The sequence below is a fragment of the Lacerta agilis genome, chromosome 1, assembly GCF_009819535.1.
Source record: "Lacerta agilis isolate rLacAgi1 chromosome 1, rLacAgi1.pri, whole genome shotgun sequence".
In the NCBI taxonomy this organism is placed as follows: Eukaryota; Metazoa; Chordata; class Lepidosauria; order Squamata; family Lacertidae; genus Lacerta; species Lacerta agilis.
In genome coordinates, this window is record NC_046312.1 from 21,685,162 (window position 1) to 21,710,810 (window position 25,649).

General features: G+C 39.2%; 1 protein-coding gene across 1 annotated transcript; it reads left to right on the forward strand.

The window, feature by feature from the left end:
• On the forward strand, positions 1-25,440 carry RPS6KA5 (ribosomal protein S6 kinase A5). The gene is made up of 16 exons (XM_033141182.1): positions 1-72; positions 775-993; positions 2,829-2,944; positions 6,748-6,855; positions 7,558-7,641; positions 8,341-8,444; positions 9,877-10,027; positions 11,433-11,594; positions 14,303-14,428; positions 15,184-15,317; positions 16,019-16,112; positions 17,086-17,256; positions 18,306-18,497; positions 20,360-20,519; positions 21,899-22,062; positions 24,708-25,440. The coding sequence occupies exons 2-16, from the start codon at positions 837-839 to the stop codon at positions 24,945-24,947; spliced, it is 2,163 nt and encodes a 720-aa protein (XP_032997073.1). The 5' UTR covers positions 1-72; positions 775-836; the 3' UTR covers positions 24,948-25,440.
• The last annotated feature ends 209 nt before the right edge of the window (positions 25,441-25,649 follow it).

Here is a 25,649-nt window from a genome sequence, read left to right on the forward strand (position 1 = left end):
CAAACCTGACTGGTCATGTAGAGAAGGTGGGCATTGAGAACTTTGAACTGCTGAAAGTTCTTGGGACAGGAGGTAAGAATGGGTTCTCTTTGGTAATTAAATATGAAAGTATTAAAACAGTTGTTAAGTAGGTTTTTTTAAAATTAAAAAGATCTTAGGTTTAATGACTGCATACACAATATGTTAAATGTAAAGTGCTCTTGTTAGGGTTCCTGCCAGGGACCATTATCCTTTTCAGGATATCCTATTGTTTTCACTTCCCCAGACCCTGTTTTTTCTCTCAATAGCAGTAACAAGTAGGACTGCTTCTTTACCCTTCTACCAGAAGTGCTTCCAGACAAGCTTTCCTTCAAGTTATACCATCCGTTCCGCTCCCCTTCCCCCGACTTACATTCAGTATTATATGGCTGCTGAGAATGCTGAATACTTATTGGGTTGTTTTCTACTGTAGATTTTTTTTAATAATCTGCTTCTGCAAACCTTCGATATTCCCCGTATGCTGACATCTCTCTTTTCTTATTTTTGCATTTCTGTTATCACTTTTCATTCAAATTCAGTATTATTTCAGTCAACAAGATATAGAAATACCATTGAGTTCAGAGATTCCAATAATTATTTTTCTATGTTTATAGGGTTGGAATTACCTTGATTTGGGTACTTTGCTCAGTTGTGAAGATGGGAATGTGATAGGAATTGAATACTATGGTATCCAGTTACTCGTACAAATATCTGTTTTTTTTAGTATTTTATACTGTGCCATATGTTTGTTTTTAGCTTATGGGAAGGTGTTTCTAGTCAGGAAAATAAGTGGTCATGATGCTGGCAAGTTATATGCCATGAAGGTTTTGAAAAAAGCAACAATAATCCAAAAAGCCAAAACAACTGAACATACGAAGACTGAACGACAAGTACTAGAACACATACGACAGTCTCCATTTTTGGTGACTTTGCATTATGCATTTCAGACAGATTCAAAGCTTCATCTTATTTTGGGTAAGTTTTTATATAAGAAAGAAATATATTCACTGAAACAAAAAAAATCTAACATTAAAGTTCAGTGACTCCATTTTAAGAGGGCAAGGCCAGTCAATGGTAGAATATAATAAATATCCAAAGAGTTTACAAACTGAAGAATATGCTTTTCAAATTATTTGTTCTTATCATGGATCTATTAGGTTGTATTCAACATGCTCAAAGCAGACCAACTGAAATCAATAGACAACTTTTTCAGTGATCTGAAAGCAAGTCACATTAGAAAATACAGACATTCATGTGTTATGTGTGCTAGATGTCCTGATAATGTTAGAGGAAGCAACCAGGGTTGTACTGAGAAGAAGACAGAGGGTGAAAGGGTAAGGGGTTGGCTTGTGGGTCTGTGCTGGAATGGAGCACAGTTACCCTGGAGCGACTGAGATAAACCAACAAGCTGCTGGTTGTTAGCTTTAAGCCATTTATAAGTACGGTACCTTCTGACAAATCAGGAGGAGATGTGTGTTGAAATTGTATTTATGTAGGACACCAACTGCGTGGCAGCTTAGATAAGTTTTCTCCCTTCATTGCTGACATGCACCACTTCAGGTTCATGAATGTTCACACATCTAGACAAGACTATAATCCTGCCCCCCGCCCCCATCCCGCTTTTGAATATTTTCCTTTAATAACACAGCTTGTCAGTTTTGGTTTCCAGTACACGGCTACAGATAGTTCAGTTGCATAACCCTTGTGCAAGCTTCTCTTATGCCTCTGGGCTTGTCAGAGGCAAAGAGGGATCTCTACAAGGTGGTTTTAATCAAAATGGGTACCCCTGAGGTGCTTCATGGCACCTTGGTGATCCAGACATTTTTCAAAAATGCTGCAGACAAGTGGCTATTTTCACTTTCAGCAGTTGGGATCTAGGGAGAAGAGAGAGCAAATGCCAGAGTGAGGAGACTATATAGAAGGAGAGTTCCATTGTGATTGATTGGTCTAGCTTGTAATTAGAGAGAATGAGTTTACCAGTGCTCTCAAAGCCTAGTGCTTTGAGTTACAGGTAGGTAGCCATGTTGGTCTGCCGTAGTCAAAACAAAATAAGCTCATACCAATAACAAACTTAGTTGCAACAGAGCATCTACATCAGTGGGATTTTGCTGCACGTTCTGCTGAGCCTCTTCTCTTCTCACCCAACTACTCATGGTTCATTCATTTCTAGAAGTTCTTACCTCCTCCCAGCAATGAGATAGAAGTTAATGCAGAGGCTTTCACACTGGTTGTGCATTTCCTGTTCTAAGGAAAAACAGAGGTTCAAATTCTAAAACTTCAGTTCCTTCTGTCTTTGCATCAAGGGTAATTAAACACACACACACAAAAACACACACTCTGGAGGACAGCAGCTAATTAGAGGCCCATTTAGATTAGCACTGGTGGAAAGAGGAAGTGATTAATTGCACAAGCCAACCGGAGGAGCTTTTAAAAAGAAGGAAAAAACAGTGATAAGGAACTGCTACTGTGTTTCTTTTTGGTCTGATCTGTGGTAGGGGGAAACTTTACTGTATATGGTTGCTGAGAAAACAGACTGATTATGCAAGGATGGCATTATCCCCACCCCTCTAAAATGTAAGTGAGTGAGGCATTGTCATCCCATGTTAAATGCCTGGAAGAACCCTTTGAGGGGAGAAATGGAACTCTGGGAAAGGGTTAAGCACCCTGGTGGATTCATTGCTTTTCTATTACAAATGGTCTGTTATTCTTACTGAGCAAAACTGAGCAATTTAGTATAGATGATACTGCTTTCTGTTGTGTGTTTTTTTAAAAATAAAGATACATTAAATAATCAACTTCCTGTATCTTAGATTACATAAATGGAGGAGAACTTTTTACCCATCTTTCACAAAGAGAGAGATTTACTGAAGATGAGGTACGAATATACATTGGAGAGATTGTATTAGCACTTGAACACCTGCACAAGGTAAAACTATGATTTGATCTTTCCTGAGAAATTCCATGTGTTTTCTGAAGTGTGAAAAAGGGGGAAAGAAGACTTGCACTTTAAACTGTATAAACATTAGACATGACAAAATTTAACATGCTGTTTGCAACAGCATGGGTGAAGGCCTATTATAAACATGCCTATGGCCAGTTGTCATTCTTTTTTCGTTATTAGAATTTATACATTGCTTGATTGTATTAAAAAAAACCTCGAAAGTGATTTACAAAAAGATAACATTTAGTTTCCTCTAAGATGGGTTGCTGTGCCATGCACACCAGAGATTGTGGGTTAAAACAAACTGGTCCATTTCAAAACAAGCCAACAGCACCACAAGGCAGGATCAGGGGAAATTGCAATTAAATGCTAGTGAAATCCTTCTGGATACACAGGAGAAGGAGGCGTGAAAGAGTTTCTCCCCAGCTTGTGCATGTAGTTATGGATTATTCTTAAATATGAACCAACATTAAGGTTCTTCCTATGTAATAATAATAATAATAATTTATTATTTGTACCCCGCTCATCTGGCTGGGTCTCCCCAGCCACTCTGGGCGGCTTCCATCAAACATTAAAATACATTTAAAATATCACAGTTTAAAAACTTCCCTAAACAGGGCTGCCTTCAGGTTTTTTCTGAATGTCAGATATTTGTTTATTCCCTTGACTTCTGATGGGAGGGTGTTCCACAGGGCGGGCGCCACTACCGAGAAGGCCCTCTGCCTGGTTCCCTGTAGTTTTGCTTCTCGCAGTGAGGGAACCGACAGAAGGCCCTCGGCACTGGATCTCAGTGTCCGGGCAGAATGATGGGGATGGAGACGCTCCTTCACCTCCCACCACACTGCAAGTAGCATGTTAAATGCAGTAGCTAAATTACATGAAAATGGGCCACTGGTAAATGCTATTTGTCTGTGGTTAATCATTGTTAACTTCAAACAAGTCATCTTAAGGTTCTTAGACTGGCAGGTTGAAACTAGCCATAAGGTTGAGATCAGGATGACATGGCCAGCTATGATTAACTAACAGTAGAACCCAGATTCCTCCTCTTTGACCATGCAGGAAGAGGAAAGGGTTGGGAGAAGTATAAAAGCCTGAGGATAACTGCTGTTTGTATATATTGCACTAAACCATGTTTTAGTGTGAAGCACGAACCCAGGCAGTGTGTGCATGAAACGAGGCTCACGGTATATCCCCATAACCATATTTTGGATTGCGTCATAATTCTGTTATGTGGGATGTTGACCTTAATAATCAAGATTTGAGTCAGTAACATAACTTAAGAAGAGCCTGCTGGATCAGACCAGTGGCCCATCTAGCCTAGCATACTGTTCTCACAGTGGCCAACCAGATGTCTTTGGTAAGCGGGACCTGAGCATCCAATGGTTTAGAGATAAATGCATAAGCCTCAGGTTTGTGTGCCCCACCACTGGCATGTCAGAGGGTGTCAGAAGCATTTGCTTCCATTTTTAACTATTTGTGTTTTGTGTCATTGTGTATAATCTGAAAGAAATTGTGATTAGTTTTAACTATAGATTATCAGAAGAAGACAACTTCAAACTGGTTAATGATCCTGCTTTGTAACTGCAGTTCTAGATTCAGAGATAACAACAGACAGTGGTTAATTGAAAAAGTTTTTCTTTCTAAATGAAGAAATGTGATCATTTCTCAAATATTTATGCTATGCTTACTGTACAGTGGTGCCTCGCAAGACGAAATTAATTAGTTCCGCAAGTCTTTTCGTTTTGCGGAAATTTCATCTTGCGAAGCACAGTTTCCCATAGGAATGCATTGAAATTTAATTAATGCGTTCCTATGGGGGGAAAAACCAGTCGGGGCTTGTTGCCGGCCGCAGTCAGGGAGAAGCCGAGGCAGCAACTGGGCCTGGCTGGGCCCAGCCGGAGCCTCTTGCGGCCTGCCACTTGCTCTCCCCCTTGCCGCTCGCCACTCGCTCCCCCCCCGGCTTCCTCCCGACGCCGCTGACGCCGCTCACTCACCCGCTCTCCCCCCCCACGCCTGCTCTCCCCCCCCACGCTCTCACTCACCCGCTCTCTGGCTTCCTCCCGACGCCGCCACTCACTCACCCGCTCTCCTCCCCATGCCCACTCTCCCCCTGCTCTCACTCACCCGCTCTCCGGCTTCCTCCCGCCACCGCCGCCGCTCACTCACCCGCTCTCCCCCCCCACGCCCGTTCCACCCCCGCTCTCACTCACCCGCTCTCCGGCTTCCTCCCGCCGCCGCCGCTGCTTCCGCGGCAACTTTGCGGGTGATTGAGAGCGCTGCTGTTTGCCCGCTTCAGCTTTAAAACGCGGCGTGGCGCCATACAGTAGCTGTAAAGTCTTACCTTTTGGCTCCGGTCAGAAGGGGTGCCGTCTGATCGCGTCCGCCATCTTGGGTCGACTGCGCATGTCTGCACATGTCCACCTGGAAGGGGTTAATTAGCTAACCTGTATATATTTACCTGAATGTATTGTTAGTCCAGAAGTATAAAAGTCCCTTTGTTAAGCTTTTCTGTATGAAACATCTCTGTAAAGCTGTGAACTTTGATCTGCATTGTATTTCTTTCTGGCAAGCTATGACTAAGCGTCTGGAGATAACACAGAGAGTAACTGTCCTTGTATAGAGAGGAACTAGGTCAGAGATTGGATGGCCTTGCTGGAGTGCGCATGAACCAACTCAGGGCTAAATGTCATTTTGCCTTATATGTACAACAGGAAATGTACAACAGGAAATGTTCCTTAAATGGACAAGGATGTACAAGAGGCAGAGCCAGAGAACTGTCTATAAGAACTGTCTGAAAATTGACTTTTTTGTACTTGCTTGGCTATCTAAACACCGCAGTACCTCTGCATGCAGAAAATAAATCTTTCTCTCTCTGAAGCCAGCAGCCTCAGGTCTTTTCTGCTTCCATGTTTTCTCACCGGGCGCAACCATGGGAACCCGTAGGGGCAAATAAGGCTCCACACCCAAGATGGCGGGCGCGATCGGCCGACACCCCTTCCGACCGGTACCAGACCGCGCCGCGTTGCGGTCTGGTGCCGGCTTACAGTGGTACCTCGCCAGACGAATTCGTCTTGCGAAAAACAGCCATAGACGAATTCGTCTCGCGAGTCAACTAAAAACTCGCAAAACCCTTTCGTTTTGCGAGTTTTTCGTTGTGCGAGGCATTCGTCTTGCGGAGTACCACTGTACATGGAAAAAGTCTTCTCTAGTCTGCACAGAAACTTCAGTTCCTTTTTTGACTTACCAATCATGCACATTTAATTTAGTTTGCTACTTTGATTTAATGTGGGTGTAGCTGGGCCAAAGCAGAGTGAATAAAAAACGACCAGCACTACAAAGAAGACAATATCGTCCAGTATGTCATTTCCTTTATTTAATAAACTGTCATGCCTGCTAGTTGTAATAGGAGTATTTAAAATATTTGATTTGTTTATTTAATATTCAGAATTATTTCTAGAGGTAAGCAGCATAATATTGCTCTAAAATTAATAAAAAGCAGGTTATCTTACAAGTAAACAAAATACATTTTTCCATTTGGTGTTCTGTTTAGTGTTAATAATTTAGTTGTAAATTAATGTCAGATTTGCACCATTTTTAAATATACATATATGAAGATGTATTCATAGGAAACTTGATTTAAATCAGGCAACACTGTGTAAATATAGAGCACAGATAGGTTTTTTAATTCTAATAACCACACCTCAGTGTATTTAGAATTCTAATGATTATGAGCATGCTTTAATATGCTTACTAGTACTGTATATAATTAATTTAATTTCTTTTTTCAGTTGGGAATTATATATCGTGATATAAAACTTGAGAATATTCTACTTGATTCTGATGGCCATGTGGTACTGACTGACTTTGGCTTGAGTAAGGAGTTTGTTAGTGATGAAGTGAGTATCTGCATATGAAGTATTTGAACAAGTGATTGTATAAATGAAGGCAGAACATAAACAAGTTGAAATATTAGCTCTCATTGAAATGTCACATATGCATTTGAGCACAGAATTTGCTTCATAAGATTGTTCTCCAATGGATCATATGTCTACAACATAATTCGTAATCCTGCAACAAACCATGGTTTCACATTTGTTTCTGGAAGACAAACCAAGATTGGTCTGCTGAGTTCAAACACATAGACAAGCTACACTTTGGCTAAATCATGGCTTAGTGTTACGTGCAAACCAGGCATTGTCATTTTACTAGTAAATACCTTCTTTATAAATTTTTTTAAAACAGAGTAATTGTTGATGGTTTTGCTCCACTTGAGCACCTGGTGTTCTCTTTTTGTGATGATAAATGACAGCAGGCACTACTTTGGTAGATCACAGAATGTAGGTTTATAAAAATAAAAATCTTGATTCTTATATGAAAGCCTGTGCCCTTCCAGATGTTGTTGGTCTTAATCTCTCATCAGCCTCAGCCTGCGTGATCAACTTATATTTATAATATATAAAGTACAGTAGCATCTATTCTCAGAGTTGTCAGTTTGGACCGATAATAGAGGTGCTAGGAACTGTTAGTCTTTTCTCTTACCCTCATTTTGTCTTGTGATTCTGATATCAGTTAGTGTGTTGTGTGCCTTCTTTTTTCAGAATGAAAGAGCATATTCCTTCTGTGGAACTATAGAATATATGGCTCCAGATATTGTCAAAGGAGGGGAGACAGGTCATGATAAGGTATGCTTTTCCTTAATAAAGCATCCAGTGAAGTTTGTAAAACATTTAGATGTTGCTGAAGGAAGGGAAATGTAACCCTCTGCTTGTGGCCACTCTTCCCTACTTAGGAACTCACTGCCACCAGATAAAGGGGGAAATTATTTCTATAAGACTGCCCCAGAATGAATCAAGTTTCACAAGTTAACCCTATAATCCACAAATGAACAGACAAGAATGATGGGCAGTAGACAAAAAGATACATAGTCCCATATAATATGCAACAATCCATAAAACAAAGTGCATCCAGTCAGTCCAAGACAGGACAGTAAAGCCCAGATCCTTCACATGAGTTATAATAATTTTACTTCCATTTATAATTTATTTCTATTTTATAAATTCATGTATCATTATTTACCTCTAGCTGTGAAGATAGCTGTCTGGATAATTGTTAAAATTCCTTCCAGTAGCACCTTAGAGACCAACTAAGTTTGTTCTTGGTATGAGCTTTTGTAGTCACAACAAAATAAGCTCATACGAAGAGCAAACTTAGTTGGTCTCTTAAGGTGCTACTGGAAGGAATTTTTTTATTTTTTATTTTGTTTTGACTATGGCAGACCAATACGGCTACCTACCTGTAACTGGATAGTTGTTATTTCTTAAAATAATTGTGTTGACTTAGTGTATTTTTCTGCTTTTATAACTTATGTGATTATTTTATAGGCTGTTGATTGGTGGAGTCTAGGTGTTCTTATGTATGAATTATTAACTGGAGCATCACCTTTTACTGTTGATGGGGAGAGAAACTCACAAACTGAGATATCTAGGTAAGTTATAAAATTGGCTGCAGATTATTAGATAGTTTTAAACTCCACTTTTAAAGAAAATATTGTTTTATATAGTCTACATTTGTTTAACAATTTGTGGAAACCGGAGTACAATGAAAGATGTAGTGTACAAATACTACAGAGCTTGACTGGATGTTGTCAGAGTACTTTATGTTGAGCTTTAGATTTGCAGCAGCTGCTCCATTTCACAGGTATAATATGCTTATTAAGTTGGTCCACCCACAAATTCTTATGTCACTGATGGATTCGTGAATGCCCGTAGGAGCTTCTGTATTATATTGCCGATGATCCTGTGAATGTTCTAATTGATAATCCCCTTCTTGGTTGCAGGATAAAATATAATCCATTAAATAAGCACCGGGTAGATATATCCTTGCTACTTATCCAGAAATGATTTTTTAAAATCATATTTATAAATTTTCTGAAAGGTAGTAAAAAGTTGAATACTTATTTTGATTTAGGCATAAATTCAAAGAGAAACACAGTCTACCAATGTTGTTTGGAGTTAATAAATGAAATTGGAAAAAACAACTGCATCTTAGAAACCTTCCTGTATAAGCAGCTAAGATATATCAATTAATACAGGAGTTTTCAAACTTTCTACTCTTAGAGCCCATTTGAGACTGCTGAAAATTACAGAGGCCCACCAGTCACAGAAATTATTGCTGATTTTGATAATACACCTTTGGAAATGGTTAAATTCTTTGCCACATTGTTTTCCTTCTGGCAAAGAATCCTGTAGCTCAGCTTTCCGCCAGCTAAGTACAAACATTTGCTCTAGAGGTATTATTACTCAGCTGTTCTGTTTTAGAAAGAATTTCCTGATCCAAATGCTGTTAGTGGAGATAGATTTCTTTAATTATTCTTATATTCTTATTCAGCTTCTGTAATTTCCCCTCCTATTCTCCTTTGGTACTCAACTTCTTCCTAATTCCCCACCCTTCCAACTGCCAATTTCTTTCATCCCTTCTCCCTGGAACATCAGCATGCAGTGAGTTGCTAGTGCTGGTATTGATCCAAGCAGTGGGTTATGGCACAGATAGAGGTCAGGGCAAACAAATGTAGAGACGCTGAGCAGACTGTGACACTGAGGCCCACTGAAAGTGGCCCCAGGTCCAATTCTTGAGAAACACTGCATTGATGGGTCCTATTCACACTTCCTAGATAAGGTTTATTGGCACCACCATTTCAAAGGGTCTTAGGTAGCAGGACTGGTACTGAAATCTGTGTAGCAAGAGTCTTTACTCTGCTAGTGGCTCTCCATAAAGTTTTGGACTAGTCACTAGGTGGACCCAGCTGTCTTGACAAGCATATGACAGTTTGTACCACTTTGTGACCACAATTCTACATACACTATCACCATGTGGTGAACATTTCACTACCTTGTTGTGATTTTCTCCCTGTTCTTCAGGAGAATATTGAAAAGTGAACCTCCTTATCCCCAAGAAATGACTGCTCTAGCCAAAGATATAATTCAAGGTCTTCTGATGAAAGATCCCAAGAAAAGACTGGGCTGTGGTTCAAATGGTGCTGATGAAATAAAACAGCATCCCTTCTTCCAGGTGAAAGAAAACTAGATATTGTATTTTTCATTTTTGCTTTGGAAACATGTGACTTTTTGTTTAGAAATATGTCTGGCAGGCATTAGAGAAAGGACAGCTATAGTACTTCCTCTTAGCTACATGGTTCTCTGGCACCACCCTCAGATCCACCTCAACTCCCCTGTATGTGCCTCTCTCTCTTTTGGGGGTATAGTCTTGAGCTGGGTTGCTGCCAGGTGTTTTAAATCCTTGTTCTTTTCTCTGGCCACTACAGATACCAAGTATTTGAATAGTTGCCATCTCTAGCATAGCTGGTCAAGTTGCCTGTGTGTGTGATGCAACAATTATATTGACAACAGAAGTAATAAAAAGGCTTACATACGAGAGAGACATTGCATATACCTTTGTAAAACAAGAAAATCCTTAATAAGGAAAAAGAAAAGAAAAAAGGTTTACAATTATTCATTGCACAGAAGCATATGGTTTCAATTATGTGCATTCTTACATGCTACTTGGATCCATACAAACACTCCAACCGAATCTAGCCTTCTAAATAGGCCTAAGGTAAATCTCAGCATTTATCCCCAAACAATGATCAACAACAATGCTGATCCTACTGTATCTTACTAACCTTGCCACAACCTTCCAAACACTCTCCCAAGCCAACTGCAGCTATCTCCCACCAGTATTCAAATGCCCTTTCAAAACTCATATCCAACCATTACTGATTCTGAGCACACAAACCCCTGACCTTATTTTTACTGTAGTTCACTTAATGTACTTACCTACAAATTTACCTTAATGTACTTACCTACAAATGGACCTGGCATGCTCTGGTCCATGGGGTCACAAAGAGTCGGACACGATTAAATGACTAAACAGCAGCAACAACAACAACAAATTTAACACAATACACAGTGTTACATATTAATTTCCCATAATTACTATTATTTATACAATATTATTTACATAAAAGGTTTTTTTGCGGTGGTACGAAAATGATGGAATGTGATCTCCAGGGAAAGCCATGAAACTCCTCCTCTTCCTGTGTTTAAAAAAATATATTGACACAACTGAAAGATTCTAAAATACAAGCCAGCCTTGATTTATGTGTGTGATTGTGCACACGCATATCATGCTGAACCCGGAAGTGACCTGAAAACGTCACTAAAAGGAGTGAGGTGGGGGCAGAATGGGGTGTTTAAAATATACACAATTTCACTTAAATGTGCGGTGCCTTGTAACGTAACCACCACGTAAATTGGGAGTTGCCTGTAAAAGATAATTAAAAATTTCACTCCTATACATCGGATTGCACTGCAAGTCATTATTAAACTTCTCTGAGCAATTCTCATTGTCAGTTGAAATGTTCATCTTTTGCTGCTCTATCATTACCTTCTAAAATTACTTTATTGTTTCTGTACAGAAACTGAGTTGGAATGACTTGGCTGCCAAATTAGTGCCAGCTCCTTTTAAACCAGTAATTCGTGATGAATTGGATGTTAGTAACTTTGCAGAGGAGTTTACAGAAATGGACCCAACATATTCTCCAGCAAGCACACCACAAGCTGCAGATAAGCTTTTCCAGGTAATTGCATATAATAATATTATTATTAGGAACTTGTGCAGAGATAATTTCAGAATTAAATAAAATGTAGTAAAGTTTCTGAAGGTGATTAAAGTGAATGAAGTTTGCTAGAGATTTTTTGATACTAACGTAAACAAATGGACTGAAGTCTCATTATGCCTTCCCTAGTATGGATGGGAAGAAATAGTCATGCTTTTGAGATGTTTTGCATGTAACCAATCCTAGGATCATTAGAAAAAGTGCAGACTTAGTTGACAAGTAAAATTATAGAATAAAAAATAACGACCCATCAGTTATATATCCCGCACTGAAAGATAGGGCTGTGTAGCACTATTTTAGATGCATTGAGTTCAGTTGGAATGATCCCCCCTCCCCCCGTGCACCATTCTGGATTTGGGGAAGAGTGGATTTGGGGAAGGAGTGGAGGGCATGTGGGGGAGGAGGGAAGGGAAAGCTCTGTTGCACAAGTGGGAGCACTTGCATTGGCTTTCAGTAGCATGCCCGGTTAGTTGAATCTGGGCATGTTGCTTAACTCTGCTAGTGTACAAGGGCTAAGAGCTCTATGAACTTCAAAATGGGCAAAAAAAGAAATGTAAGCAGTATATGTGCATCCATTCTTCTACTTCTATAGTTCACAATGATAGAAGAGAGCAAGGAAACATATTTGTTAGTTTTGCCCACTATAGAGTCAGAACCTCTCAGGAAAGAGAAGATTTATGTTTGTTTCTTCAGGATCGGACCTTTTTCAATGAGCTGGATGGATGTACAACAAAGTTAGAGAAGTAGGATGAGATATGTATCACAGGAAGCAATTTCAGCTGGTGTGGAAAGCAGAGCAGGCAGCAGACTGGGGAGGCTGGGGAACCTCAGAAAGGCTTTCAGGATAAGAAAGCAATATAGGAACAGCCTGATACCGTTGTCTGGGGGCTGTGCATGAGGCAGACTTTGGTACACAGACAAAATCTGGGGAAGGTAGCAGAATTTAATAGTGACTGAAGTTTTAGAGGAGAAGGTAGCAGAAGAGTAGAGAGGCAAAACAAGCTTACCACTAAAACTAAATGGACCCATTCTAGCCAGGCCTCATGTAAGGTATTTGATTCAAATCCGTCTGTGATTGATAATCCTTTGCCCTGGTTTGTGTGTTTAAAATGCCTTCGTGCAAAGTTTGCTCATCGCCTTATCTACATTGGGGAAGTTACATATTGGCCAGGATTTCCATTCTCATTAATTCGAATGAAACCTAAGCATTGTCACAAACTCTCCCTATACTGGAGGAAAACAGCTTCAGTTGGTTCCCTGTCAGATGTCCATGTAGATGTTCTGGCTCTTATTTTATTACCCTTAAATAAGTCTGGCAATGGAACTTCTTATGTTGGACATTTTCAAATGTATGAAATGAGTCTAAATGTAAACTGTAATGGAAAATAATAAAAATTTAAAGAAAGGAGCAGATCCTTCTTTTAAAATTGGAAGATTTGTATGCTACTTGCTCTTCTGATGGAAAAAAAGAGGTGTTGCTATTATCTTACAGAACAGGTCCTTGGTAGTCCAAGAGGAAATACGAGATAACAGGTAGATATATTATTCTTATTAAATTAGCAGGGTCAGATGTATCAAAAGTGTTAACCACTCTTTTATGTTTTTTAAAACAACTTCGATGAACACTATATAGTGCATTATTTTAGAGAGATACTTAGTGTTCATGGTAAGAGTATGGATAGGCTCCACATCAAAGGTAGCTGAATCTTTCCCTAATAATTCCAAGTGAATTGAAAAGAAAATAACAATTGATGTATGGAGTTTCTTCAATGCAAAATCTAAAGATTAAATATTTTACTCGTAGCCAAATAAATCTTACTCAGTGATATATTGTTTTCTTCCAGCTTAGTTCCAAAAATGTCCAAAAATGCGAAATTCATCCAATGAATTTTTGCGCCCCAGTCTCATTTACGCTGAGTTTTTCTTGAAATTTTACTTCTAAATGGTGGAGGTATAACAGAATTTTGCTTCAGTTTTGTTTTTGTGGAACATGTCGGAACTCTTTACGAGAATATTTTCAAAATTAATGTCACTCTCAGTATAAGCAGGTTGAACATATGGAACACATGTAAGACATTAAACTACCGGTATTTAAACACGCACACGCACAAACACACACATGAATATAAAACCATGATTAATTATGAGGAGCAGTTAACTTGACAGTTTAAAAAAAGCAGAAATAGAACATAAAAGAAAATTGGAACTAAAGAATACATCATAGTAATTCCACTGAGATTTGAGAATATAACATTTGTGTTTACCAGAGATAAAAATCCATTTGCCCAATCATAATGTAAGCTTGTTTGATACCTTAACTATAGGTTTCTTGAGAAGCTAGCCAGTTTGACGTATGACCCTTTGTCACCAGTGAAAAAGCTGTGAGTCAGTTTTTTAGCATTCTTTTTTATTTTTAACAAACTGAGCTTTTAATTGATTTTTTTTTTAATGGATCAGAAGATGGTTTAATTTCTTTCAGGCAGGCTTCCTCTTACGGTGATAAGAAGGTGCATAATTTCCTTGAATATAATTATTCTGGCTTATCTTGGATGCTGATTATTTTTTTTTTCTGTCTGAATTATGCTTACCCCAAATTATTGAAATTACAATTAAAATTTGATAGCTGGAAACTCTCGGCGTGATGAATATCTTTTCTTTTTGTTCTTTAGGGATACTCCTTTGTTGCTCCTTCTATCTTATTCAAACGTAATGCAGCCACTATGGATCCTGTTCACTTCCTGACAGCAGTGGACCGACCTGGAATTACAAGTATTGCCAGGAGTGCTATGATGAAGGTAGCGTTGAAACTTAATATAGCAGTTTAATGGCGTAATTAAAAGATGTAACTGTGTTTTATAATGTATTTATAACTTGCATTTTCTTTCTGATATTTTCAGTTTAAGATATTTTAAAATAAAATATTTAATGAAAGAATTCTTAGTGGCCTTTTAAATGTGTCTTGTGTGTGGGTTGTTGATTTTCTTGTTGTTATTATGTTGTGTATTTTAAGTTTTTATTATGCTGTAAGCCACCATGTGATCTATGAATGAAGAGCAGTATAGAAGTATGTATAAACAAACAAACAAACAAATATTACATTACTTTGCTATTTCCCAAGGCAGGAAAAAGGACATACTGTAAACTTGCTAATAATAATAATAATAATAATAATAATAATAATAATAATAATAATAATTTATACCCTGCCCATCTGGCTGTTTCTCCAGCCACTCTGGGCGGCTTCCAACCGAATATTAAAAACACAGGTGGTGATCTTTTTAGGCACATCCAACTGACGCATGACCACTGATGCGCTGGTCGTTTTGGACCTGGAAGAGGGAGGGATGGGGGCAGAATGGGCTTATGGGTGCACTGCCAACACTCACAGGGGGCAGGAACGGAACCCTGCCTGTGGTATTCTAATACAGCACAAAATATGTTTTGCTGTAATTAAAAATTCTCAAGTAACTATGATCTTTTTCTTTTTTCTTTTATTCAGTAATGATTACTAAATACAGCCAGTTTTCCTCTCTTCTACCACCCCTTGCAGGACTCTTCATTTTATCTTCACTATGAACTGGACCTGAAAGAAAGACCACTGGGAGAAGGAAGTTTTTCCATCTGTCGAAAATGCTTACACAAGAAAACTAGCCAAGAATATGCAGTAAAAATAATTAGTAAAAGGTTAAATGTTTTCTTCTTCTCATTTCTTATAAATTTGAATAATGAAAATAGCTTTTTGTTGTTTTACCTTAAAAAAATGCCTCTGCTGCCCTTCAATATAGATATTCTCAGGACAGCTTACTCAGCAACATAATTAAAAAGCATAAAATAATGGCAGTGGTTAAAGAATAATGGTTTAACAAATAAAAATGTGGGGAAAGAAAGAAACCTTTGACTGACACTAAAAAGACAAGCAAAGCATCAGCCAGATGAGCTTCCCTAGCGAGAATTTTCATTCATTCATTCATTCATTCATTCATTTGTTCATATACTGCCCTATATCCAGAGGTCTCAGGGAGGTTCCCAGAACAAAAGCAGAATATAAAACCACAAAATGTATAGTCAAAAAATTTCATGAGTGAGGTGCCACCATTGAGAAGGTCCCTTCCCCAGTTGCTTCCTCCTTGCTTCTGAGTGTGAAGCTGAAGAAGGATCTCAGAAGATGATCTCAACTAAAGCACAAACATGTTTTTTAAAAGGCAAACATACTTGAGTATTTAACCTGAAGATTTACTACCAAATTGCTGCCCTGTTCACAATACAGCCAAATGTGCCCCTATAAGATATTTTTAGAGCTTATATAGCACAGACTCATAATTGTTTAGATCCAAGGAAATGCTTGGATTGTTAAATTGTTACAAACTGACCTCTTAATATTTCAGGCTAGAAGCCAACACTCAGAGAGAAATAACAGCTTTAAAACTTTGCGAAGGACATCCCCATATCGTGAAGCTGCATGAAGTTTACCATGATCAGGTATTTAAAATAGTAAATACTGTATTGTAGAATAATTTGCTTACATTTGAACTAAACATTTTGCAAACTAAGCTGACTTTGCACAGTATAGTCATGAGATCCTGGAATCCAAATTTTGATTGCTAGGTAGGATGCAAGGCTGTTTCGATGCTAAAACCAGGCCTGAAACCATACAGGAATGGGCATAGATAATCTGCTTTCTCCAGGCTTACCCACACCTGGTCAGGCACCCTAACTAATCATCTTGCCCAAGAAGGGAGTATTACGTAGCTAGAGTTAGTTTCAAATCACAATATTTGCTTCTTAACTTTTACCATACAATTGCATGGTGGTAGCGCTACTGTTGCGATCCAACTTGGACAAGGCTGTGACCCGCTAGTGGGTCCTGATCCACCAGTTGAAGACCAGTACTGTATACTATATACACATAATGTATGTCTTCCTGTATAATAAAAAAAAATCTAAGGCTGTCATCATGGTCTGTAGTTCACATAGCTGTCTACAGGTGACCACTCCAACTCCAGTGTGAGGGACAGCAGGCAGGAGAGCAAGGAAACAGTGCTGGTGGCAGGCAGCCCAGGGGAGCTGTTTAATGGAGCAGGGAGAGATGTTTTGCAGGAGCAGATGAGCAAGCTGCTGTCTGAAGTGCCTTCTGCCTTTTTAAAAAAAAGATTGGGGGTTTGGGCAAGCTGGGGAGAGGGTGAGCTGTGAGGGGATAGGCAAAGGGGTGGGTGAGGTTTAAAGAGAGGGCGGTTGTTGAGTGTTGGTAGATATGCAGAGTTGGCGAGCAAAATAAGCAGTGCCGGCCGGCCCTAGTATACTACATACATACAATAGCTTTTTGAACCAGGAGGAATTTAAAAGTAAACAGTATATATACTTGAATATTAAATACATCTAGCTGATTATTGTCCCTTGCATTTTGAAATAAATGTTCTAAAAAAGAATTTGCATGCAAATATATTGTTTATAGCTCCACACTTTTCTAGTAATGGAACTTTTGAAAGGAGGAGAATTACTTGAACGTATCCAGAAAAAGAAGCACTTCAGTGAAACTGAAGCTAGTTATATAATGCGCAGACTTGTTTCAGCGGTGAGCCACATGCACGATGTAGGAGTAGTCCACAGAGACTTAAAACCTGAGGTATGACATTATCAGCTTCCTGTAATAAGTTTTCTAGTAATGATAGAGACAGTTCACTTTTCTCATTAGGATGGAGTTTATATGTTGAGATTTGTTCATTAAGTATGAAATGAATTATCTCTGTTCCTTGTGGTAAATTTTATCTACACCACCTGCCAACAGGACTACCCATTGAGCATGTGTATTTTATTTTATACTTTTTCTCTTTTAGCTGTAAGCCGCTTTGGGTCCCTATCAGGGAAAAAGGCAGGATATAATTAAATACAATTATTATTATCATTATTCTATGTTGTCTAGAAAATCTGTTTTATGAGGTGACTAATGCATATACATTATAATAGAAACAATACTATTTCTTTTAGTTTTTATGCTCTCTTCACTTAATTGTGTGTGTTCTGTTCTTGGTGATGACTTAATTCTGCTATCAGAATTTTAAAGTGTTTCTCAGATGGATTCCAGTTTCCATCAGCCCCAGTCAGCATGGCCAATGGTCATGGGAGTAGATAGGGAGAAGTCCCGTCCCTCAGTAATACTAGAACTGGAATATCAGAGAATTCAGGACAAATATGTACTTCTTCTAATAACGTATGTTTAAACTATGGAATTCCCTCCCATAGGTTGTAGTGATAGCCATTAATTTGGATGGATTTAACAGTGGATTAGACAAATTAATGGTGGATAGCACTCTCAATGAATACTAGCCATGACTACTATGTTCCACCTCACTGTCAGAGGCAGTGTGCCTCTGAATACCAGTTGTCAGGAATCGCAAGTGGGGAGAGCACCGTTGTGTTCATTGCCTGCTTGCAAGCACTCCATAGGCACCTGACTGCCCACTGGACTAGATGTGTCTTCGACCTGATTCAGCCAGGCTTTTTCAACATTCTTATAATGTGAGTTGTAGTCTAATATCTGCAGGGCTACAGGTTCCCCATCCCTAAGAGAAGGCATAACAGCAGTTATCTCAAGTATATAAAAATAAAGAATGTATTTAGGTTTATATTGACAGCATATCTTGCAAATCTCTAATTTAATTTTCTCTCTCTTAGAATTTATTATTTACAGATGAAAATGATAGTTCAGAAATAAAAATAATTGATTTTGGATTTGCCCGCTTAAAGCCACCTGACAATCAGCCTCTTAAAACGCCGTGTTTTACCCTTCATTATGCTGCACCAGAGCTCTTAAATCATAATGGTTATGATGAATCATGTGATCTCTGGAGTTTGGGAGTCATTTTGGTAAGCTAATTGCTCATTTTATTCTGCATTTTTAAATTACTGACAAGCATTTGGTCAGATTGCTAGTGGAAAAGTGTTGCTTATAATGGCCCCAGATTAAAGTATGAGTGCTGATCATTAGTTATTGGAATGTATATTTACTGGACTTGTGCAGATATAATATTGGTTATCTTAATCATAGTTAACAGGGGAGGGGTTGAATTCAACCTTAGCTGTTTGCAAATTGAGTGCTTTTGATCCATTCCCACTGACAGAAGTAGGGAGTTACAACACTGGCAAAAGTGGGAGAGGAGGCAATTTTTGTTTGAGTGGAGTGAAAATGTTCTCAGGTGGGATATGAAGTCCCTCTATTGCTTGAAGGCAAGATTGCTAATTTAGAGAACTTTGCTCACATCCAGCTACCTACCACCAGTTTTACTTCTGCTTTCATGCCGAGAGGTTGTGTCCCAAATTTGTCTTTCTGCTTTGTTCAGGCATTTCTGCCCTTTTTGTGAGTTCTCAGTTGTGTTCTGTGTGGCGTTTATTGTCTCTTTAGCTCCCAGACAGTGCTGCAGCAGTTGTAGAGAAGACTTTGGCCAGGGTCAAGAGGCAACTGCTTAAAATTAAAGGTAGCCAATAAGCACTGCATTCTTTCAGCCTGTTTAGTGACATCAGTTCCTCAACTGGCATCACTGTCAAGTGGTCAGGGAGCTGTGCCTTTAACTAAGGAACAATTTTCCTCTCTGTCATTCCCTCCATTGTGCCCCAGATAATGATAACTGACAAGACTACTTTGCCTGTCAGGGAAAAAAACAACAACCATAAGAAGGCAGTGAATAAAGGTGGGCCACCAGAGGGAGTTTGGCCATGTGCATCCATAGATGACCTGAGCCTATGTTCTTCTGTGTTCCCTGTGGTTTGTTTCATATTTGTCTATATGTGGGTTTTCACAGCTTAGATGGTTGTATACTGGTAGGAGCTGGCTGGATGTGAGCAAGGCCCTTTAAATTAGTTGTATTTCTGCCTTCATGTGCTAAGGGGAGCTCTCATTTGAGAGCATCTTATCACTCAAAGAATAATACTTTTCATATAAGACCAGCGGTCCTTTTCTACTGATTATGCTGCCCCCTTGCAGTCACCACATACCTTTCCAGAGGGTCCAGAATTGGCCAAATGAGTCATTAAGCGGGTGCAAGGGGTTGCAGGGAAAGGAGGTAGTGGCAAAAATCCTTTCCACTGGTGGGAATGCCCTCAGTGGAACTCCATGCAAGTCATGCTCCTGCTGACAGGAGGAAAGCTTGGATCCAAGTTAAGGAGTGGACCATAGAACCACACACTTTTCCATAGCAGCTTTGCTTAAGCATGATTTGATAATCAAGTTCAAATCATAGGTAATCAAGAAATCTCATTAGTCTTAAGCACAGTTAATACCTGTTCTGACATATACCTTAACTATGCCTAGTGCAGGGTGTGCAATGCAGGAGGGGAACGTGTGATACCTCATCTGGCTACTGATCTCTTAATAATGACTAAGAGAGAAAGTCTGTATGTTATATCTGCATAGCCTACTGTTATAGAATTAACACCTAAAGGATAATACGTATATTTGATGCTGGAGATTTTATCACTTGGTTTCAGGAAAGTTTACTCAACCTCAACTGTTCTGTAATTTCTGAAAATATTATCTTAAATTGTGTGGGCATGTGAAAATTGTCCTGTTTCCCCCCTAATGTAATGTAAATTGATTAGCTAACTATAGATTGGTTATGGCACGTTTAGTTTGTGTGTGTGTGTGTTTGTGTATACATTTCTCTCTCACTCACACACAGACATACACACACCCCATATGTAGTAGTGATTCAGAATTTTTCATTTTTGAAAAGTATACAATGCTCTCAGGACAAGTACCCTTCCAGTCTCAAGATAAAAATGTAACATGCACAAGTGCATTGGAAATTATGAAGAAAATTAAGAGAGGAGAGTTCTCTTTTGAAGGAGATGCTTGGAAGAATGTCTCTCAGGAAGCCAAAGATTTGATACAAGGTATATATATTGACCCATATATTTCTTTACTATGTTTCTAGTAATTCCTGTAACTGTTAGTAGTAAAATTATATAATATAGAATAATTCTTTAATATAGTAGTATAATTTTGGAATCAATTAAAATGAAGATTTCTAAGGAAGATAGTACAATATGTACAATTGCCTGTGATTTGATTGACTCATTTGGCCCTAATCCACTGTGTCTGCACCAATCTTTTGCTGACAAGCTTCAGTTAATCTGTTATACCCCAAAATTTTAAGTGTGAAAGTTGAAAGAAAATATTTGGATAGCTTGATTAGGGGGAACTTTTAGAGACAAAATAGTTAGAAAACAGAGTAAAAGGATTTAAATTAATATGAATCATTGATTTAGATCAGCAGTGGGGGGGGGGGAGTCTTCTTCCCTATATTGCTCATTTCTACTTCTTGCTTCTTTGGACCAGCCCCACCTTCAGAAAGCCAAGTAGCAAGTAAAATTGAAATGTTTATGACTAATAGGTAGATCAGCCTGGTGAAAAAGAGGACAATTGTGTAGTTTAATAGTTCTGTAGAACACTGGTCCTCAGCTGGTGGGTCAGGATCCAATAGTGGTTTTCATCCTGATCCACTGTGGGTTGCAACAGGAGTGTTACCACCATGCAAAAATAATAATAAATGGGTACCCAAATGGGGTATAAGTGGGTCCCATATCTTAAAAGGTTAAAGATGCATGCTGTGGATGAAGGAAGGTTTGATAGTTACTGGGAAGACGAGAGTAGTTTGTTTTCATCAGGTGAAAATAAAATGCCTAGAGTTAGTAGCTAGAGTATAAATATTCATATCTGAGAAATGATCAAATTTGTTATTTATTTACACAGGTTTTTTGAACTCGTTTCTGAGGGGGGGCATTGATTTATGTTAGATATTGACTCAAGACGTAACAAGCTTATATCCTTATTTAATATAAACAAGTTATAATGTAAGGGAAACCTGGTATCTGCAGTTTTTTTAAAATAAAAAATCTGATATGTTTTAATCAATTAATTTTATACACCCTGTTAGAAAAAGTCTGGAGTTCATACACTTCAGGATAGCAGCTGTTGTGATAATTTAATCTTATTTCCTAGATGTTATGAAATGATTTCATGCAACTTCTGCAAATACTCAATAAATACTAACTGTTATGAACAATTCATTTAATAATGATGCTCTGAGTATATAGATGTCGATAATTTATCTATTTATTCAAGATTGATTGGTAAGATTCTAAAATCTAAATTTAAAGTTATAAGCTGGATTGTTGAAGCAGTTCATTTTTGTTTATAAATGAATATTGGGACTGCTAAACCCATAACATGTGGTTTATTGATTTAAGAATGTCTAATAAATTCCTATTAGGACTTCTTACAGTGGATCCAAATAAGAGAATTAAAATGACCAGTTTGAGATACAATGAATGGCTTCAAGATGGTAGCCAACTGTCATCCAACCCGTTAATGACTCCAGACAATTTAGGATCTTCAGGAGCTGCTGTACACTCTTATGTCAAAGCAACCTTCAATGTAAGCTCATATAGTCTTACTTTCTAAACATTAAACCATGTGCTTCTTTTGTCAGCCTATCATTTAAAGTGGAATGCACTTTAGTTCCATATACATTCAGAAATATCTACAGCTTTATCTCAAACTGAGGATTCTTCATCTTTACCCCTTTAATGAGGCACCCCTGCTTTCTCTGTTAGTCCCAGTGGGGTTCCTGAACACGTGGATCATGATGTAAAATTGGGAGAATAGTGTGAGGGGAGGGGTAAATTGGAAGAGTTAACACTCAAACTACAGTGGTACCTCGGGTTACAGACACTTCAGGTTACAGATGCTTCAGGTTACAGACTCCACTAACCCAGAAATAGTACCTCGGGTTAAGAACTTTGCTTCAGGATGAGAACAGAAATCATGCACCAGCAGTGCGGTGGCAGCGGGAGGCCCCATTAGCTAAAGTGGTACCTCAGGTTAAGAACAGTTTCAGGTTAATAAAGGACCTCCAGAACGAATTAAGTTCTTAACCCGAGGTACCACTGTACTGTTGAAAAATCTATTTTGAGACATCAGGTCCTGTTTCTGGTTCTGCCAATAGTTGTGTGCCCCGAAGGTAATGATCTCCGCTTACAAAATCCTTCCTGCTCACTTGTTCTTCTGGCTAAAGCCAGGGCTGCATTTATATATCAAACTAAATGTAAATAAAAATTAAATCAATTAATTAATTTTGTTGTTTATACAAACAAAATTCCAGCAAAATATAAAAAATAATAAAATGTCAGACATAAAAACTTCACTGAACAGGGCTGCCTTCAGATGTTTTCTAAAAGTTGTGTAATTTTTTATTTCCCTTGCATTTGATGGGAGGGTGTTCCACAGGGCGGGCACCACTGCTGAGAAGGCCCTCTGCCTGGTTCCCTGTAACTTTACTTCTCACAGTAAGGGAACCACCAGAAGACCCTTGGAAGTGGACCTCAGTGTCCAGGCTGAATGATGGAGGTGGAGACACTCCTTCAGCTATACTGGGCCAAGGCTGTTTAGGGCTTTAAAAGTCAGTACCAACACTTTGAATTGTGCTGGGAAATGTACTGGCAGCCTGTGAAGATCCTTTAGGACTGCTGTTATATAGTCTTGGCAGCCACTCTCAGTCACCAATCTAGCTGCCACATTTTGGATTAATTGTAGTTTCCAAGTCACCTTCAAAGGTAGCCTCACATAGAGTGCATTGCAGTAATGTAAGCGGGAGATAACCAGAGCATGTACTACTCTGGCGAGACAGTCTGCGGGCAGCATCTCAGCCGGCATCCGAGATGGAGCTGGTAGACAGCTGCCCTGAGATGCTAGGATAATAGAATATAGAAGTATTATAAAGATTATAACAATAATAAAAACATTATGACACCCATCTCTTGAGATTCAGAATCTGCATTAACTAAAGGATAAAGGTACGCTGAAAAGAGCACTTTCTAAATACAACCTTCTATAGTTCTTTTCCTCAAAAGTACTTCTGAAACTAATTTTTAAAACTTAAACCAAATTCTCTTCCATTCCTTACTATTATTTGAGAAAGATGGTACCCTTCCCCCAAACCCTGTGCAACTCCCACAAAGCTAATAAATTGTCAACTCTTATGTCCCAGCAGCCATTTCTGTCACCAAATCTACAACTGACTCCAGGCCTCATATTTAGCCAAGATATGGACTAAGCCCCTCAAATGGCTGTCAGAATGCCTTAGTGTCACCACATTGTGTCTGATAGCTGCTGAGGTTCCAGCATCATTGATGCGTAAAGGTAAAGGGACCCCTGACCATTAGGTCCAGTTGTGGACGACTCTGGTGTTGCACGCTCATCTCGCTCTATAGGCCAAGGGAGCCGGCGTAGGGCTTCTGGGTCATGTGGCCAGCATGACTAAGTTGCTTCTGGAGAAACCAGAGCAGCGCACGGAAACACCATTTATCTTCCCGCCAGAGCAGTACCTATTTATCTGCTTGCGTTTTGACGTGCTTTTGAACTGCTAGGTTGGTAGGAGCAGGGACCGAGCAATGGGAGCTCACCCCGTTGTGGGGATTTGAACCGCCAACCTTCTGATTGCCATGCCCTAGGCTCTGTGGTTTAGACCACAGTGCCACCCGCGTCCCTCTGATGCTTACTCTGCCTCAACCTTTAAAGCTGCATTTGCACTGGGTCTGGGAGCTGCCATATTAATTTCTCATAATGTCCTCAACTTGGCGTTTGTTTGGGGGCATCGTGGGTTCAGCCATCAGGCAGGTTTGGCACGTAAAGGTGTGAGTCCATCAGAATGTAGTTTGCCTAGGACCTCCTGGAACAGATCCTGACACTAATAAATATTTCCTGAAGAAATGGTGGAATGAATTAGGCTTGTTGCTTGTAGTATGGAAGCCTACCTCTCTCTCTGCTTTTAGGATAACTACCATTTGTGAAACTGCCAGGAACAATAGGTAAATTTACATTAGAAGCTAGGATTGTAGCCTACAACAATATTAAATGGTATATTAATTGTTGGATATTTAATCAAGTCTTCTTGCTAAAAATATTTTGAAGTCCATAATGCAATTCTTTAGGGAAAATATTCTTAATACTTTCATATTTAAGCAACTATAAAAAACGGTTTCAGTTTGAATATACACAATTGCATCTATCTTTTTAAATAGGCCTTTAACAAATACAAGAGGGAAGGATTTTGCCTACAGAATGTTGACAAGGCACCTCTTGCAAAAAGAAGGAAGATGAAAAAAACAAGTACAAGTACCGAGACTCGCAGCAGTTCCAGTGAAAGTTCTCATTCTTCTTCTTCTCATTCGCATGGTAAAACTACTCCTACAAAGACCCTGCAGCCAGCAAATCCTGCAGACAGCAATAATCCAGAGAGCATCTTCCAATTCTCTGACTGAAAAACAGAGATTTGTTCTGATGAAGAATTTGCTGGCGTATGCATTCCTTTAAAAAGAGTGTTTATATGTGTATGGAAAATCCAACTGATACCCTTGTAGTGATGGAAGGACTTCTGAACCAGTGGAGGTTTCCACTAAAATAGGAGGAGAGGCATTCATTAACTCTATTCTGGAGTGTCCCCCAACTCTGGTGCAGATTCTTGGGGTGGGCACTGGAGGCTGAGATGGGGAACTCAGTAAGAATTGAATCCCATCTATTCTGTTAGCAAAGCCTCTGCTGGATCAAAAATCCTTCCGTAAGCACACGATCACTTGTTGGATTCTGCCCATAGCTTATAGGTACACATTTTATTTTCTATTCTTTTGTTTCAGTCCTAGTCTGAAATAGGACATGTTAAAATACTGCTGTGGTTATAACCAGCATTGAAGTTGTTGAAGCTATTAATGAACAAAGCTTGGGGTGGAATTCAACATCATGCTAATAAATGTTTTTCCACCAGCAAAAGCATTTCTGCTTGCCAGACAGAACCATCTCCTATCTCCTCCCCCTGTGTGCTGCTCTGGGGGTTCTCCCAACTCACCCCATTTGTGGGAGGAGCGGGCAGGGCACATGGGGGGAGGAGAAGGGGGGAAGCCTGATTGTGCTACTGGGAGTCCCAGCACTGGCTTCCACTAGCACACTGGGTTAGTTGAATCCGGCCC

Excerpts from the sequence above, each read along its gene's own strand:
- RPS6KA5 (XM_033141182.1), top strand. The coding sequence starts at position 837 with ATGAAGGTTTTGAAAAAAGCAACAATAATCCAAAAAGCCAAAACAACT. Across the intron at positions 15,318-16,018 it reads GTAAAAATAATTAGTAAAAG|GCTAGAAGCCAACACTCAGA; the intron begins GTTAAATGTTTT and ends TTAATATTTCAG. Across the intron at positions 18,498-20,359 it reads GGAGTTTGGGAGTCATTTTG|TATACAATGCTCTCAGGACA; the intron begins GTAAGCTAATTG and ends ATTTTTGAAAAG.